The sequence below is a fragment of the Bufo gargarizans genome, chromosome 5 (genome assembly GCF_014858855.1).
Source record: "Bufo gargarizans isolate SCDJY-AF-19 chromosome 5, ASM1485885v1, whole genome shotgun sequence".
Classification (NCBI taxonomy): Eukaryota; Metazoa; Chordata; class Amphibia; order Anura; family Bufonidae; genus Bufo; species Bufo gargarizans.
Window position 1 is genome coordinate 345,444,021 of NC_058084.1, and position 17,192 is coordinate 345,461,212.

Sequence of the window (17,192 nt, forward strand, 5' to 3'; positions counted from 1 at the left end):
CTCGCTGTGCTGTGACCTGCGCACAATGTGAGGATGTTGGCGCTCTATGACCTCACATTGTGCGATGTCGGGTCACAATACAGCGGTAGGAAGACCACTGGATGTTAGGAGCAATGGCGGTGGCGTCTGAAGCAGGAGAGGTAAGTTGATTTTATTTATTTTTTTCATGTGTGTGTGCTCTGAGCATGAAGGTCTGAACTGGGGGTCATTCACATTGGGGGTCTGATCTGAGTTCTGAATGGGGGTCATTCACATTAGGAATGTGATTTAAAGTCTGAATGGGGGGGCTTATTTACATTGGGGCTCTGGTCCGGGATCCTTGTGTCATTCAGTCCCATAGGGAGTGTGCTGACCTGGTCCACGCAGACAATGGCCTAGTAAGTGCTGCTCTGATTGGAATGCATGTTGCATTTTTAATGGGTCCACAATCCTAAACATACGACCGAAGACAGGACTTCACCTGTCCTTTGTAGAGCGGAGGCACAGATCAGAAGTCCACGAAAGCACTACAAAGCATTTCCCTGGGCTTCCCATACGTGCCCATTCAAGTCAATGGGTACGCATCCACAAACGGAGTGCACGCGGCCGATGCCCGTGAATTGCGTACCGCTAGTTGGATCGCTTATGCTCGTGGGCATGAGCCCTAAGTCTCAGTGCCTAAGGAAACATACAGCTGTCGACCTTGCAAACATGAACTCTATATTAGAGGACTTCTAAAGACCAGATTCATCCATCTATCTAAGGCCGAATGCACACGGCCGTGTTTCGCGGCCGAGAGCGGTCCGTGGTGTGCCGGGCTGGATTCCTGTTCAGAGCAGGAGCGCACGGCGTCATTGGTTGCTATGACACCGCTGCTGTACAGTAATCCACTCGTATAGTGTATTACTGTACAGCAGCGGCAGCATGAAGCGCACGGCGTCATAGCAACCAATGACGCTGTGCGCTCCTGCTCTGAACAGGAATCCAGCCCGGCACACCACGGACCGCTCTTTTTTTTCCGTTTACCTTCTGTTGTTTGCGTTCTGAATACGGTCCGCAATTCATTTCAATAGATCAGCAAAAAAAACGGAAGGTACTCTGTATGCCTTCTGTTTCCGTATTTCCGTTCAAAGATATAACATGTCCTATTTTTGTCCGCATAACGGACAAGGATAGTACTGTTCTATCAGGTGCCAGCTGTTCCGTTCCGCAAAAAAATATTTTTAGTGCATCTGTTTTTTGCAGACCGTAAAATGCTGAAAAAGCCGTACGGTCGTGTGAAGGAGGCCTCAGGATGATGATGCTTCTCCTTTCTCTGCAGCCCCTGCTGATTGTACTACTCCACATAATGCCTCACTGCAGCAATCCTGGCAGTCTACAGCGCCACCTGCTGGACAAGGTCTGGAAGTACCGCCAATTATAAAACAGAGCTGTGCACTGACACGTGAGTCACGAGACAGGACCCTGTCAGCCACTACCTCCGGGAGCCAGGGTCGTGCTCCTGCGCTCTGCTACATCTACTCTGTATGGCCGGCTGTAAGTAATGAGGCGCATCAGGCGGTGGGTGGCAGTGTGTGTGAGGGCATTGGGCTTCCTGTTTGTCCCCGGCCGCTGTGTTGTTTCCTGCCTGGGTCACGGGGTGAGCTGTAGGTCGGCAGTGAAGCAGTCTACCCCCTGTATATACAGTGACATGCCACTGCTGCTGACATTGCAGGGGCTGTGAGTGGACAGGGGATGATGAGGGTGATAAGCATATTAGGGGGGTCCACCTAGAACAGGGTTAGCAACCCCTGGCACTGCAGCTGTTGTGATACTACAACTCCTATAATGCATATTTGCTCTGCACTTCTCAGAACTCCCATAGAAATGAATGGAGCATGCTGGGAATTGTAGTTTTGCACCAGCTGGAGTATGGAAGGTTGCAGACCCCCGACTTAGAACAACCCCCTAATGCCCCCTCCCTTACCTATGCTGAGCTGACTGCTGAGTGGAGTAGTCCAGAGAAAGGCCTCGTTCACATACCTATAGATTGACATGTACCTGTTCACACTACTTTGATCCGTGATGCGGACCAAGCACGCCTATTGAAGTCTATGGGTCTGTGAAAATCGCTGAGGCAACACGGATGGCATCCGTGTTGTGTCCATTTTTTTTTACTGAAGACTGATAGGAGATTCTTTGAAAATGTATTTTCAGCTGAGCAACTTCCGTGAATTACGAATGACGCATGAATCGTAAAAACCGCAGAACAGCGGTTTTTGGCTCAGATATGCAATCTCACCCTTCATTGGAAAAGGGTGAAATCCGCAGCTAAAACCGCAAACGTAATTGACATGCTGCGGATTGGGAAATCTGCAATGCAGGTCAATTTACATGCAGAAAATATCGGCAAAGGGTAGATGAGATTTCAGTAATTTCATACACTTTGCTGGTACTGTAAATACGCAGCGTTTTTTTCCACAAGGGAATCCGCGTGGAAAAACCACACGCGAGGGTGGGTTTACATTGGCGTTATAACAGAATTTTAGGACAGAAAGCAAAATGACAAGACTATTTTTACCGTAATTTATCATGGAAACAAACAGAACTTGGGCCCCATAAACATGTATTAGGACGGAGTAAAACGGAATGCCTCTTAAAGGGGTTGTCCGGGTTCAGAGCTGAACCCGGACATACCCATAACTTCACCCAGGCAGCCCCGCTGAAGTTATCATTGGAGCATCTCGTGCTCCGATCCACTCTCTTTCGCCCCTGCGCTAGATCGCGCATGGCACGGGCTCTCTTGTTTACAATAGCACACTGCCGGGCGGAAGCTTCTGGCAGTGTGTTTAGTGACGTCATCGGCTCTGATGGGCGTGCTTCAGCGCTGCCCTAGCCGTTTTACTGGCTAGGGCAGCACTAAAGCCCGCCCATCAGTGCCGGTGACGTCACTGGGCTACCTGGCAGCCCCATGGAGAGCCCGGTATGTCACCGGAACTCCGAAAAATGCCTTTGCCAATGCTCAAGTCATGGGGGCTGCCGGGGTGAAAATGGGGATATGTCCGGGTTCAACTCTGAACCCAGACAACCCCTTTAAAGGCTTTCATTTCGCTTTCCATACTAAAATTCCGTTATAATGGAATTCACTAACGCCAATGCGAACCTGCTCTAATCCGCAATATATGCAGTTGGCCTTAGGGTTCAGGTACAGGCAGGAGTGGGATTCAAATTTTTAACAGGTTCCCTACTCAACAGTAGACACACAGCATCACGACTAGAGATGAGTGAATCTTATATTTTGCAATTCATTTGCGATTCGTTTACTGGTAAAAGCAGAATTGCCTTATGGATTCCATTACCACAGACCATAACGCAATTCTATGACGGAATGCATAACGAAATGCCTTTAGAGGCATTCCGTTATTCATTTCGTCATAATAGAAGTCTATGGGCTGCAAAACGGATCCGTTCTGTTTCTGTTATGCAGGAGAGGACTCCCCCGATAACATAAATGCACCATATACATGGTACTCATACATACACCCTACACACACATAAATGCACCATATACATGGTACTCATACATACACCCTACACACACATACCACCCAACTAAGGAGCTAAACTATCAGCAGTGAGCGAAGCAATGGAAGCAAACATCTCCAGCTGCCCTGCCGGCTGCCGCCCGTAACACGGTTCTCCGATCCAGTTGTAATTTTAACAATCGGTTCTGGAAAACTGGACGGAACTGGCTGAATCCCATGCCTGGGTGCAGGGCAACATATATGGCGCAATAGCAAGATGCGGTAAAGTTGACACAAAAATGTCTTCAATTTGCTGTCGCGCGAATAATTTAGAGCTGTGACTTTGCTGCAAAAACACAGCCAGATCACGGTGAGTGGTGTGTCACTTGCAACTTACATGAAAGTCAATGGAGTTGATGCGCTCGACCTGCGATATGTGGCACAAAATCCGAAATGTCTTGCTTTATAGCGACTGTTGCGTCGCAGTATGTCGCGTATCACATTGTGACACCTTTGAGAAACATACAATACATGATTTTTTTATTTTATTATTGCATTGTATTACCGTTTAATTTGGAAAAAAAATTGGAACCCCTTTCCCCCTTCGCTGTGACTGACAGCCGGCAGTTCGGCAAAGGCAGCCGGACTCTCGTGCATAAGCGCTGGCAGTCACAGCGAAGGGGCAGGGAAGGGGGCGCGGTTATCGTGACTTGAAGCCTGACTAGAAAATCACACGGGCAGGGGATAAAAGAACGTTTTCTGAGCTTTTGCTTCATCTGCCTTCAGGAAGAAAACGATCGTCGGAAACACGCTGCTGGCTACTCTCAGGTACTGCTGGCGGTTTGGGATGGTTTTTGGAGGTGACAGGTTCCCTTTAAATAAAGATCAATTGAAAAAATTATTTTTAACCAAAAATGAGTAAAATGCAGTCATGTGAAAAAATAATTGGGCCCCAAAGATGTATGTGTAGCCTTCAAACTTGATGTGAACACTGCCAGAGAGTGGCAGCTACAGTTGCAGTTTTATTGATTGGGGTGTGCTACTGCCTTTACTTGGTTGTTGTGCACTAAGTGTGGGATCAGAAATGCAAGTTCTGGGTCTGGCCCCGTAGAAAATCTTAGTATGGGCCACCGAGTGGGATTTTTGCTGAATTTACAAATTTTTTTAAAGGTCATGCTTTCACCCTATTTTGCAACTTTTTGAAGCCAGATAAATTCCCTTCCTCCCTTATTTCTCAATGTATTTACACCTGACAGATGGCATAAATACATTGATGTATTTCCCCCCCCCCCCGCCGCCTACGGCTCTGGGGCTCATGTTTCCATATGGTACATAATAAAACTGGCAGCCTGTAGCCACTGCTAGGGGGAGCTCCATGCATAAGTGTTTATACAGTTACCATTGAACTCAACAGAAGCTGTACAATTTTTTGCACTGAGCCTTACCTAGTGGCAGCTGCAGGAAAATGCTATGGATTTGTATATGGAAGCAGAAGAAATTCACTACTGGGCACCCATGGTAAGTATGCGTCTGCTGTGGGTGCCCAGGTCATCAGGGTTTCTTGCTAACACCCCCTTCAGTAGCGATAAGGTCACTAGACCCTGTCCCACCTTGGAGGTGGCGGCTGGCTGCCGCGTCCTGGTTGAGAGGGAGTAGAGAGGTGGCCAAGCGTCTATCTGCCTTTACTTCTGTGGGAGTCTGCCAAGCTGCGCATGGGGAGAGACCTGTCGTTCAGGCTAGGCTGATTAGAGAGCACCCAGCGGACACCTTCCCCGGGTCTCTTTTTAAACGTTTTCTTTGAAATGACACAGCAGTCAGTGTAATGAGGGAGCCTGTCAGTATTTCATGTTGCCTGCAGTTAGGACAGCATAAATCTGCTGATGGTTTAGTTTGTTCTAGTGCTGCGTGTCTCCTCAACCCCCAGAATTTACCTCTGCAATGTTAAGAGCTTTTCCTTCTTCCCTTCTCCTCATTTGCATGATGTGGGTGTTGTGGTTCTGCTGGGTTACACTTCCTCATGTTATAGCAGTGCCGAAGACTCCTTAAAGGGAACCTGTCACCTCCAAAAAACATCTGAAGCCGCCAGCAGTACCTGAGAGTAGCCAGCAGTGGGTTTCTGATGATTGTTTTGTTCTTGAAGGCAGATGCGGCAAAAGCTCTGAAAACGTTCCTTTATCCCCTGCCGACGCGCTTCTCTAGACATGCTTGACGTCAAGGGGGCAGCCCTTCACTGTGACTGACAGCGCTTATGCAGAGAGTTCCGCAAAGCCAAGGCCCCTTCCCCCTTGACTTCAAGCATGTCTAGAGAACGTTTTCAGAGCTTTTGCCGCATCTGCATTCAGGAACAAAACAATCATCAGAAACGCTCTGCTGGCTACTCTCAGGTACTGCTGGCGGCTTCAGATGGTTTTTGGAGGTGACAGGTTCCCTTTAGAATGAAATCTCACCAGTATACTGCTGACCCATGTCAACGGAAAAATTAAAAGTTACGAATTTTGTAATGCAAGGATTAATGGGAAAAAAAAAAAACTGTACCCAGCTGAAACTAGGCCACATCCTTATGACCGTATGTTTGTTTTTTTTTGTTTTTTGTGGCCGTATGCGGGACCATTCACTTCAATGGGTCCGCAAAACAACGGAAGTTACTCCGTATGCATTCCATTTAAGTATTTCCGTTCAAAGATAGAACATGTCCTATTATTGCCCGCAAATCGCGTTCCATGGCTCCATTCAAGTCGATGGTTCTGCAAAAAAAACAGAACGCATCTGTATGTCTTTCGTATCCGTTCCGTTTTTGTGGAACCATCTATTGAAAATTTTATGACTAGGCCAATTTTTTTTATGCACTTACTGTTTAAACATTATTGTATGCTTCCGTTTGCGATCCACAAAAAATGGATCACAAACGGAATGGTAAAACGGGACGGAAGTGGAACAGAAATATTACTGAAACGGAAAAACTGATCAGTTTAAAACGGACCGCAAAACCATACGGTCATGGGCAGGAGGCCTAAGGCCTCATGCACACGACCGTTGTGTGCATCAGCGGCTGTTCCGTTTTCCGTTTTTTTTTTTTTTTTTCGCTGACCCATTGACTTTCAATGGGTCCGTGGAAAAATCGGAAAATGCACTGTTTGGCATCCGCGTCCGTGATCCGTGTTTCCAGTCCGTGAAAAAAATATGACCTGTCCTATTTTTTTCACGGACCCATTCAAGTCAATGGGTCCGTGAAAAATCACGGCTGCACACAAGATTGTCATCCGCGTCGGTGATCCGTGTCCGTTTTTTCCTATCATTTCAAAGGCAAACTTGACTTAGCTTTTTTTTTCATTTTTCATGTCCGTGGATCCTCCAAAAATCAAGGAAGACCCACGGAAGAAAAAACGGACACGGATCACGGAACAACGGAAACTGTTTTTGCGGACCGCAAAAAATAACGTCTGTGTGCATGAGGCCTAAGGCACATGGTGTGGATTACGCAGCACAGTTTTTTTTTTTGTGTTAGGGCTCATGCACATGACCGTTGAATTTTTTGCGGTCTGCAAAGCACAGATATCGGCTGTGTACATTGTGCATTTTGTGGAACGGAACAGCTGGCCCCTAATAGAACAGTCCTATCGTCTGTAATGCAGACCATAATAGGACACGTTCTATTCTTTTGTGGAACGGCTATGTGTTCCCAGAGTCATTTCCATATTTTTTTTCTTTTTTTTTTCTTTTTTCGCGGCCCCTCTGAAGTTAATGGTTCCACGTACGGGCCGCAAAAAAAAAAAACATGAAGGGACACCGGGGTGGGAACTTTGTGTGCAAGATAATACAACACCAGGAAAGTGTATGAGATTAGACAAATCTCATGCACACTTTGCTTATTTTTTTTTATTTTTGGTTCGAAAATCTGTAGCATGTTAGTATGTGTGTGTGGTTTTCATTTTTTATAAAAAAAATAAATTTCTGGGTGGATTTCATCCTTTTACAATGTAAGGGTAGGATCAGTGGCAAAACGGCATCAAATCCGCACAAAAAAACGCAAGCAATGTGTTAAAAAATGTGCAGAATTTTTTTTATTTTGAAATCTGCACTCGTTTCCAGGATATTAAGATTGATGGCCTATACTCGGAATAGACCATCAATATCAGATCAGTGGGGGAAGTCCAACGCACTGCACTCCACTGAGTAGGTTCATCACTGGTACTACACTGGGTGGTGCTTGTAACAGCAGCACTGCTCCCATTTTTATTTAGCGGGAGCAGTGCTGCGGTAACCAGCTTTGTTCACTACATAATAGGCAGAGCTGTGTAGTGTCCCTGCCAAAGCTACTCTGAAACAGCTGATTGGTGGGGGTGCAGTGTGTTTGACCCCCACTGATCTGATATTGGTGACCTATCTACATATTGACGTGCATGATTTTGCGAGTTATGCAGTAGAAAGAAGCCTGTGCATATGGCCCTTTTACTACAATAGTGTGTGTGCAGATTTCTGTAGGCCATTTCTTCCTTTGTCATTTTACTTCACATTTTTGTATATTTCGACAGCCTAAAATATTTGAGTTTCACTTCTCCAATCCACATATAAGCCGATGTGTGGTGGAATGTGCTGGGACAGATGACCTTTGTTATACGTAGCTGGGCTTGTCGGCTACTGATGGACTGACCAACTTCCGTGCTTTGCGCCCACACAGCAGTTCCTGTGTTGGTTGTGTGTATTAAGCTATTTGTGCCAGAGACGTGGTCTTCCTTTTTCCACCGCAGTTGTCTCAGGTGACTATAATACTTTATTATATATATATATATATATATATATATATATATATATATATATATATATATATATATTTTACACACACACACACACACACACACACACACACACACACACACACACACACACACACACACACACACACACACACACACACACACACACCGGCATACAGGGAAGAGAAGATAAAAGGTGGAGAATGATCAAACTGGTGTAAAGGAAAACTGGCTTAGTTGCCCATAGCAACCAATCAGAATCCTCTTTTCATTTTCCAAAGGAGCTCTGAAAAATGAAAGGTGGAATCTGATTGGTTGTTATGGGCAAATAAGCCAGTTTTGATAAATCTGCCCCAAAGTGTATATCTCCTGCAGTGACTACTAGGAAGAAGCTGCTTTGACTACTGGGGAACTGGATTTTTATCCGTGTTTGATCCATTTTTCTCTGATCACTGATAGGAGATGCTTTTGAAATTAATTTTCAGCCTAGCAGTGTCTGTGGAATACAGATGACACACGGAGGGCAAAAAACAGACGCATGGACCAAACACTGATCCTTCATGGATGAAACACGTAGTCATTTTTTTACGGACGTCAAACGGACACAGAAATGTGCCTAATGACCTGTTTCAGCTACAGGAAATCCGCAACAAAACTTTATTTGTGTTCTCTTCCGCTGAGGAAACGCACACTCTACCATGGGGTATGTCTTTATGGTGCGGATTTTGTTGTAAAGGCACCCTAAGACACTGTTCAGCTGAAAATTTATTTCAAAAGCGTTTCCTATCAGTGGTCAGAGAAAAACAGGTCATCCGTGTTGTCCGTGTTTTTTCACGGACCCATAGACTATAATGGACGTGTTTAGTCTGTATCACGGACCAAAGTAGTGCATCTCTCCGTGATTTTTTTTTTTTTTTTTTTTCACTGTTCCACGGTCAGTAAAAAAAAATACTGATTTGTGAACAGACACATTAAAATCAATGGGTATGTGTTAGGGGTGGGTGGTATAGGCGATATGCGATATGAATTTGGGCCTTGATATGGATTTTCGCCATTTTCTCCTGAGTAGTATTGAGTGATCGCCAGACTCCACTTGCACTCACTCACACACCTGAGCACCCCGTAGCCCCACCCAAGTCAATACCTAAACAGTGTTTTGCACGCGGAGCCTCAGATCTTCTCGAATAGGTCCAGAGTTCCTCTAGCGGCATATGTTAAATTATACATTTGAAGGTCAGAATTTATCAGTTATACCCACTGTTCAAGAGTAGGGACCTTACGTGGTTTCCAGTTTAGGAGAATAGTCTTCCTCCCATAAAACGTTAGCAGACGGAGCAGTCGTCTGTCATACCTAGTGTGGACTAAGTCCACCACGAGGCCCAGCAAGCATACCATAGGAGAGCAGAGCCCCAGCCTCATGTTAATAAAAGTGCAGATCTGGCCCCAGTACCGCTGCATAGCAGGACAATCCCATATCATATGGTACAATGACTCCCCGCATCTCGAACATAAAGGATCCAGTAGTCTACGCATGTGGAACAGCTGCACTGTGGTCAGATGCCCTCTGTGTACCCACTTGATCTGAATGAGCTGGTCTCGAGCACTAATTACCATAGATCTCCATACGGAGCTCAGCTCCCTCAGATGAGACACTTCTAGGTCAGGAATATCCACGAGTGGTGAATCCTGAATACCTAATATCTCCCTATAGAAAGAAGAAACTGGCTTACATGGCCCTGCCCACCTAGCGATAGACTCGAGGGGGCCACATTTTAACTGTAGGGGTAGAGTGTTAAACTGCGTCTCACAGGCATGTCTTAACTGGAGGTATCCATAGAAGCTTGTAAGGGGTATAGGTTGTAGTCTCATTGGAGACTTTCAAAAAGATGTAAAAATCCATCTTGATACAATTGGGTAAGGTATCTCACCCCTATCTGGGGCCAGAACTCTTAGGGCTGTTTCACACGAGCGGATGCCATGCGTGACATCTGCTCCGTGAATGACGGCCAAGACCCGATGCGGACAGCAGAAGCACGGAGCATTAACATAAATGATAATGCTCCAGTGCCTCTCTGTGATCTCTTTACTACGAAATCACAGTGACAACTTTATCTCACTGTGATTTCGTAGTAGAGAGGCAAAGAGCAGGATCAGTCATGTTAATGCTCCATGCTTCTGCTGTCCGCATCGGGTCTTTGCTGTCATTCACGGAGCGGATGTCACACACTGCCTCCGCTCGTGTGAAACAGCCCTTAGTCGGGCAAATGGAGGAGTTCTTTAAGCTGCTTGTTCCGCCACAGCAGGATATATGGGGACCAGGTCTTGCCATCCGCACCCACTACATGCACCTCTACAAATGTCCACGCCACCACCACATTCGCCATACCTTCCGTGTAGTGCTTCACCGTGTGTACCCTTCCCTGGTATACCAGGTTTGCCAGTGCCTCGTACGAGCCCACTAGCCCAATTCCCCCCTGCGAATATAAATCATTTAGGGATTTCCTAGCCAACCTGGGAGCCTGGTGTCTCCACAAGAATGGTGACAACTACCTATCTAAGGACTCTAAGTGAGTTTTGGGAATTTTTTTGTTGCAGTCGCTCTGTAGACATTTAGCAGTTTAGGTAATAATACCATCTTAACAATATTTATGCGGCCCACCAGTGTTAAAGGCAGGTTTTCCCAGGCCACAATTTTACGTGTAATATATTCCATCATAGGTACCACATTCAGTTGATAAAACTGACGGGTCTCTGTGTACCAGAATCCCCAAGTAGACCGAGCACTCAGCCACCTCCAATCGTGAAAGTTGAGACACCTACGCCCTGTCCACCTCTTCAACAAGGCACAGGCTAGACTTCGCCTAATTAACTCAAAGCCCTGAGTAGGTTCCGAAACTGTCTACCATGGCCAGCAGCGTCTCTGCCAAATATACTAACATATCGTCTGTATACAACAATAGCTTCTCCTGTATCCCTGCTATTGTCCACCCCTCTATCAGCATACGGGTATTTAATCAACTGGGTAAGAGTTTCCATGATAAGGGCAAACAACATAGGTGACAAAGGGAACCCCTGCCTGATACCCCTATGCAACCTAAAGGGATGTGATAGATAGCCATTTACTCTCATTCTTTACTCTGCACCCACCGTATGAAAGACAGGGGAAACTTTAAGCAACTTAGTGTCTCCCACATGAACTGCTACTTAACAGAGTCAAAGGCTTTCTTGTTATCAAGACAGGCGATCGCCCGGGATCCTGTGTTCTCATGTCTAACCTGCAAATTTGTGAATAAACTTCTGAGATTTATATCTGTAGTCTTACCCGGCAAAAAGCCCGATTGATCAGGGTCTATCACCGAGAGTATAACATCAGACGTCTTGCCAAAACCTTCGCTAAAATTATAGCATGGATGTTCAGAAGAGAAATTGGTCTATATGAACTGCACTGGTCCAGGGGCTTCCCAGGCTTATGGATTGCCACAATAGTGGCCTTCATGAAGAATGGGGTCAGCCTATTGTGCTCAAAAGCATATTCAAACTGTTTAAAGAGTGGCGCACTTTGCGTATCCACATCTAACTTGTACCACTCCAGGGGGAAGCCATCTGGACCAGGGGACTTTCCGACTGCCATGCTCAAAATTGCCATCTTGATCTCCCCATGGTAATTGGGGAGGCCAAGTAACTCCTGTCTGATGGGGATAATGGTGTAAGCGGAATGGCCCTCAGGAAATTCTGCAAGTCACGGTTCGTACAGGATGTCTTGGATTCATATAGATCAGAGTAGTAATGGGCAAACTGGTCACATATTTCCCCAGGCTCACTTATCTGAGTTCGCTCTGCACTAGTAATTTACGAAACTACCATTTTCGGCGATTCGGCTTTTGTTAAAAAGGCTAGTGCCCTCCCATTCTTGTCACCTTCAAAAGAAAAACACCTGCTTTTTGCAATGAGAGCTTCTTCTGAGTATATTCCACTAAATGGAGGTTTAGGCGTCATCGCACCTCTACCCAATCCCTGCATGTATCATCACTCAGGTCTTGAATGTATACCTCTTCCATAGCAGCAATTCTGCCTCCAGTCTAGCGCGGGTAGCCCCAAGTCCTTTCCTATGTGACGCTATAGCTTGTATAAGCATGCCCTGCAGTACTGCCTTAAATGCCTTTGACTCTACAACGGGGTCTGAAGATCCCTCGTTACAAACCCAATAGTCGGTCACACACTGCTGTGATGCACTAACCACAGGCAAGACTTCCAACCACTTACAGTTAAGGCACCACTGTCTGGGGGTGCAATCAGTTGGGCCAGAATCATAAGCAAAGGGGCATAGTCTGAGCTACCCCTTGGCACATACTCTGCTTTCATTAACATTGGCAGCAGGTCCCAGCTAACAAACACAAGGTCTATATGAGATAGTGTGGCAGGAGTATCTGCGATCACTGTGATGTAAGTGTCTCCATCCCTCCGTTAGATCATGGGCCTCTGCCCAGGTACTGCGCAATCTACTATGAGTAGACTGAGTCTATCAGCAATCGGATCTAAGGCAGCGTTATAGTCTCCCAACATGATATGTGGGGTGATCGGTAGGGTCGCCACTTTACCCATTATTTTGTCTATTATACCTCGCTGAAATGGGGGAGGGACATAGTCCAACTATTACATAGTCCATTCCCCACACTGCAGCGGAAACAATGATGTATCGGACAGAGTTATCTAGCTGCACTGAGTGTAACTGAAAAGAGAGCACTTCAGCTAAAAGCACTAAGACTCCCCTAGCATAGTTGCTGTGTGATAGGCAGACCCCACCCATGGCCTTTTTAGAGCTAACATTTTCTGCCCCCTTAGGTGGGTCTCCTGCAAAATCACCACATTGCGCACACGCACACACACGACAAATATAACATTACCCCGTTCCTGTACTAGGGGGGGGAAAAACGCCCAGCCCCCCCCTCAACTTATCTGAGCCTAGCATCCCAAACCGTCGATACACTGACCTTCCCTTAAAACACAGGGAGACGCATAGATCATGGAAAGTCACCAAGTCCTCAGTATTGTTGTACTGGGGGGGGGGGGGGGGAGAGTACAGAGGCCCGCAGGTGGTCAGCCCCTCCTATCCAACCAGTCAGACGCCTCCTCAGGAGTAGAGAGGAATCTTGCAGAATCCCCATCTTGAACTCTGAGACGCGAAGGATACAGAATAGCGTAATTGATGCCCTTCTCCCGCAGTCGTGATCTCACCGCTGTGAACTGTCGCCTCTGCTTCTGAACTTCTGATGAGAAATCCGGGTAGAATGAGAGTCTAATATTTTCAGACTTTACCTCTTTTAGCTGGCGAGCTGCTGCTAGAATAGTATCTCTGTCACTATAGTTCAGAACTTTCAAAATAAACGGGCGTGCAGGAGCTCCGGGTGGCAAGGGTCTGGTGGTTATTCTGTGTGCCCGCTCCACAACAAAATTGGAGGACAGAGTGATAGGTGCCAGACACTGTTTGATGAGTTGTTCCGCAAAGTCCTCAGTTGTTTGGCCCTCGGCTCTTTCCGGGAGGCCCAAAATGCATGTTTTGGCGTCTATTGCGGTTTTCTGCATCCTCAACCTTTTTGCCTGCAATATTTTCACCTACTGCTGGAGGGCTCGCACATGATTTTCCCCCAAGTGCGCCACATCTTCCACCTCTCCCAAACGCCTCTCCACCTCTGCAGTTCTGTGTTTTATCTTATCAATATCATGGCGGAGGCAGGTTAGATCTGTTCTATTTTAGCTGTAAGTGCGGACTGGCAGTTCGTAACAGCAGACATTATATTTTACTCAGGTCCACCTCCGCGAGAACTACCTTCCCCCCCATCTCCTCCCTTTGGCTCATGACATCCACCAGTGACTTAAGGGTAGGGGAAGTAGTGGAAGGACCAGTTTTGCGGGCCATGAATTTCAGATCTTGGATAGTGATTTAATAGGGGGTCGTGCCCCAGGTTTCACCACACTAATTTGCAGGGATTCTTGAGGGATATCTCTCACCTCCCTTCCAGTAAAAGCTCCAGGCATTCACAGGGCTTAGCAAGGCAGCATCGCCTTTCTCCTCTCCCTTCTCCTCCAATAGTGGGTTCAAGATGGCGGGGCCGCGTGCCCAGAGCAGCCCCAAATACTGAAAGTTCGGGAGGCAGCAAACGCTCGGAAGCCTCCTCACAGCTCTCCTCTGTATCGCCGCAGCTCGTTGATCCACCGGGTTAAGCGGCAGGTCACAGGCAGAGCGCCATGCACTCATGGCGCAGGATGTAGGCAGGAGGTTGCACTGACTCAGGGGGACCAAGACAGGGGGAGAGCGAAGCCCAGGCGGTCTGTTCAGGGGCCGCCACAACTCTGGATCTGGCTCAGCACCGCTGACAGACTGGAAACGCCTGATGGCCAGGATAACCAGAGGATTTCGGAGGAGCTGAAGCGCGAGCTTCCTCACGCCATAACGGTCAGGCCACGCCCCCGAGGGGGCAGACCCTAAAATGATATGGAAGTTTACACATCCACTCGATACGATGCATAGGGAGAAAGCTGCCGAGCAGCGGCGGACAGTCTCTAGGCAATGCTCTGTGAGGTTTTCTCTATACAGTATGTGCTGCAATTTCCATATCCTGAGGAATCACATGTTATAAGAGGATTTCTAGCTGGCGGATCTCCCTGACTTCAGCTGTTGCAGAACTTGCTTACGCGCGCACTCCTGGTCCTGTGGTTAATATGTACTGGTGCAGTGTAACCATTACAACACTTTGTGGGTCCTCAGCCTGTGAAGCGGAGTACCTTCTAAATGCAGAGACATGGTAGGTTGTTGCTGCGGATTCCTGCACAATTGCTCTTTACTCCGGGACCTGTGCCATGGGTGAGGCTTCCTATGTTCCTTTGATTATAGGTTAGGCATCTGGGTGCCTGTTAATGTGACGTATCAAAGGGGCAATTAGCTGTCACAGTAAGGTGAGTTTGAAGCGTTCCTCTGACCTTATGCCTCTACATTCCAATATTGGTAAAGCACACCCTATACACAAGCTCAGCGGAAGGATTCTTCAGTCTGTAATGTATTGTAAGTAATCCAGGACCTGTGGCTGTATTGTAAGATGCCATGTAATGTAGTATAAAGCTACTTTCACACTTGCATTCAGAGCGGATCCGTCTGGTGTCTGCACAGACGGATCCGCTCCTATAATGCAGACGATGGGATCCGTTCAGAACGGATCCGTCTGCATTATAGTTTAGAAAAAATTCTAAGTGTGAAAGTTGCTCAGACGGATCCGTCCAGACTTTACATTGAAAGTCAATGGGGGACGGATCCGTTTGAAAATTGAGCCATATTGTGTCAACTTCAAACTGATCCGTCCCCATTGACTTACATTGTAAGTCTGGACGGATCCGTTTGCCTCTGCACGGCCAGGCGGACATCCGAACGCTGCAAGCAGCGTTCGGGTGTCCGCCTGCTGAGCGGAGGACAAACTGTGCCAGACTGATGCATTCTGAGCGTATCCACATCCACTCAGAATGCATTAGGGCCGTATGGATGTGTTCGGGGCCGCTTGTGAGAGCCTTCAAACGGAGCTCACAAGCGGAGCCTCGAACGCTAGTGTGAAAGTAGCCTAAGCTGGTGCATGTATTGTAGTCTCCCAGGAAAAGCGTGTATATGCTTTTTTGTGTAGACATCTACAGGTGAAACTCAAAATTAGAATATCGTGCAAAAGTCCATTTATTTCAGTAATGCAAATTAAAAGGAATTGCATTAATGCAACTTAAAATTTTGAATTTTGTGAAAAGGTTCAATATTCTTGGCTCAAAGTGTCACACTCTAGTCAGCTAATTAATCCATATCCCCTGAGAAAAGTGTACCTGAGATTGTGACTTTGGGGTTTCATAAGCTGTAAGCCATAATCGTCCAAATTATAACAAATAAAGGCATGAAATATCTCGCTTTGCATGTAATGAGTCTATCTCATATGTTAGTTTCACCTTTTAAGTTGCATTACTGAAATAAATGAACTTTGCACAATATTCTAATTTTTTTTTTTTTAGTTAGCCCTGTATAGTTTATGTGCAGCTCAGGCACATGTATGGGCTCTTTTGACATATTTTTGGCTAATAATGGGCTGGGCTCATTCTACAGAAAGAACTTAGTCCCGAGTCAGCAATTTTCAGATCTCTCGCCCCCCCCCCCCCCCCCCCCCCCCCGGCTTCTATGAAACTACAACTCCCAACAAGGACACTAGACTCTGCACCGATGTAGTCTGCAAGGCTTTTAGCAGAGCTGAGCTGGCGCAGTTAGGAGCTCTGCATAGCACATCGCTGCTCCTGCCTGTGCCCATTCTGGTGACACCTGGCATAGCATATCGGATGTGTTATGCCAGTCTTGAGCAGAGCCAGCACAGGTAGGAGCAGTGATGTGTGTTTCTGCCTGTACATCAGTCACTGCTCACCCAGTGCAATTCATCAGCAGTGTACAAGTGTGCAGACTCCAAATGACGATAGACGCCAGTGAAAAATTATAAAGTGAATTACAAAAATAGGGGGTCATTTATCATGCTGAAATATTTCAGGCGCAGGTAGCGGCACAACGGTGAGTTGCACCGCTATCTGCGACTTTGGCCGAACCACAACCAGCTATGGGGCTTTATTAAGACCGACGTCTAAAATGCCAGTCTTAATAAATGTGCCCCATAGCTTAAAAAAATATATATCTTTGTAAAGATCAGGTGCACTTTAAGCATGTGTGTGTGAAATGTATAATTTTTTTATTTTTGCAGGAAGCTGTATTTGTTTGCAGGATGAACCTTTTTCCTGTAAATAAGAGTTTAGCAGGTATTTTTTGAATAGATCCGTTCTCTGATGTGTGAAAAATAAAAGCTGAAACTTTGAAATGCCCAGGAAGCGGTACATGTAGATAACTTGTGAAAACCAAGCTCAAAGAACGAAAGTTGCTGAAAATAAGGTTTTG

At 46.5% G+C, this 17,192-nt stretch overlaps 1 protein-coding gene across 5 annotated transcripts in view; it reads left to right on the top strand.

Annotated features, from left to right (window-relative positions):
- The first annotated feature begins 1,396 nt into the window (after positions 1 to 1,396).
- The window catches only part of CPVL (carboxypeptidase vitellogenic like), a 112,816-nt gene continuing 97,020 nt past the window's right edge, over positions 1,397 to 17,192 (top strand). Inside the window, exons 1-2 of one of the 5 annotated variants that reach the window (XM_044294678.1) lie at positions 1,397 to 1,515; positions 4,269 to 4,310. Coding sequence is in view for 1 of the 5 variants with exons in the window: in XM_044294677.1 (XP_044150612.1) it covers positions 15,037 to 15,039 (3 nt within the window). In the remaining 4 variants the exon portion in view is untranslated. Of the gene's footprint in view, positions 1,516 to 4,268; positions 4,311 to 5,835; positions 5,867 to 8,137; positions 8,240 to 14,890; positions 15,040 to 17,192 lie in introns of those variants that run through there. The other 4 variants (XM_044294679.1, XM_044294680.1, XM_044294681.1 and 1 more) reach the window with 4 other exon arrangements.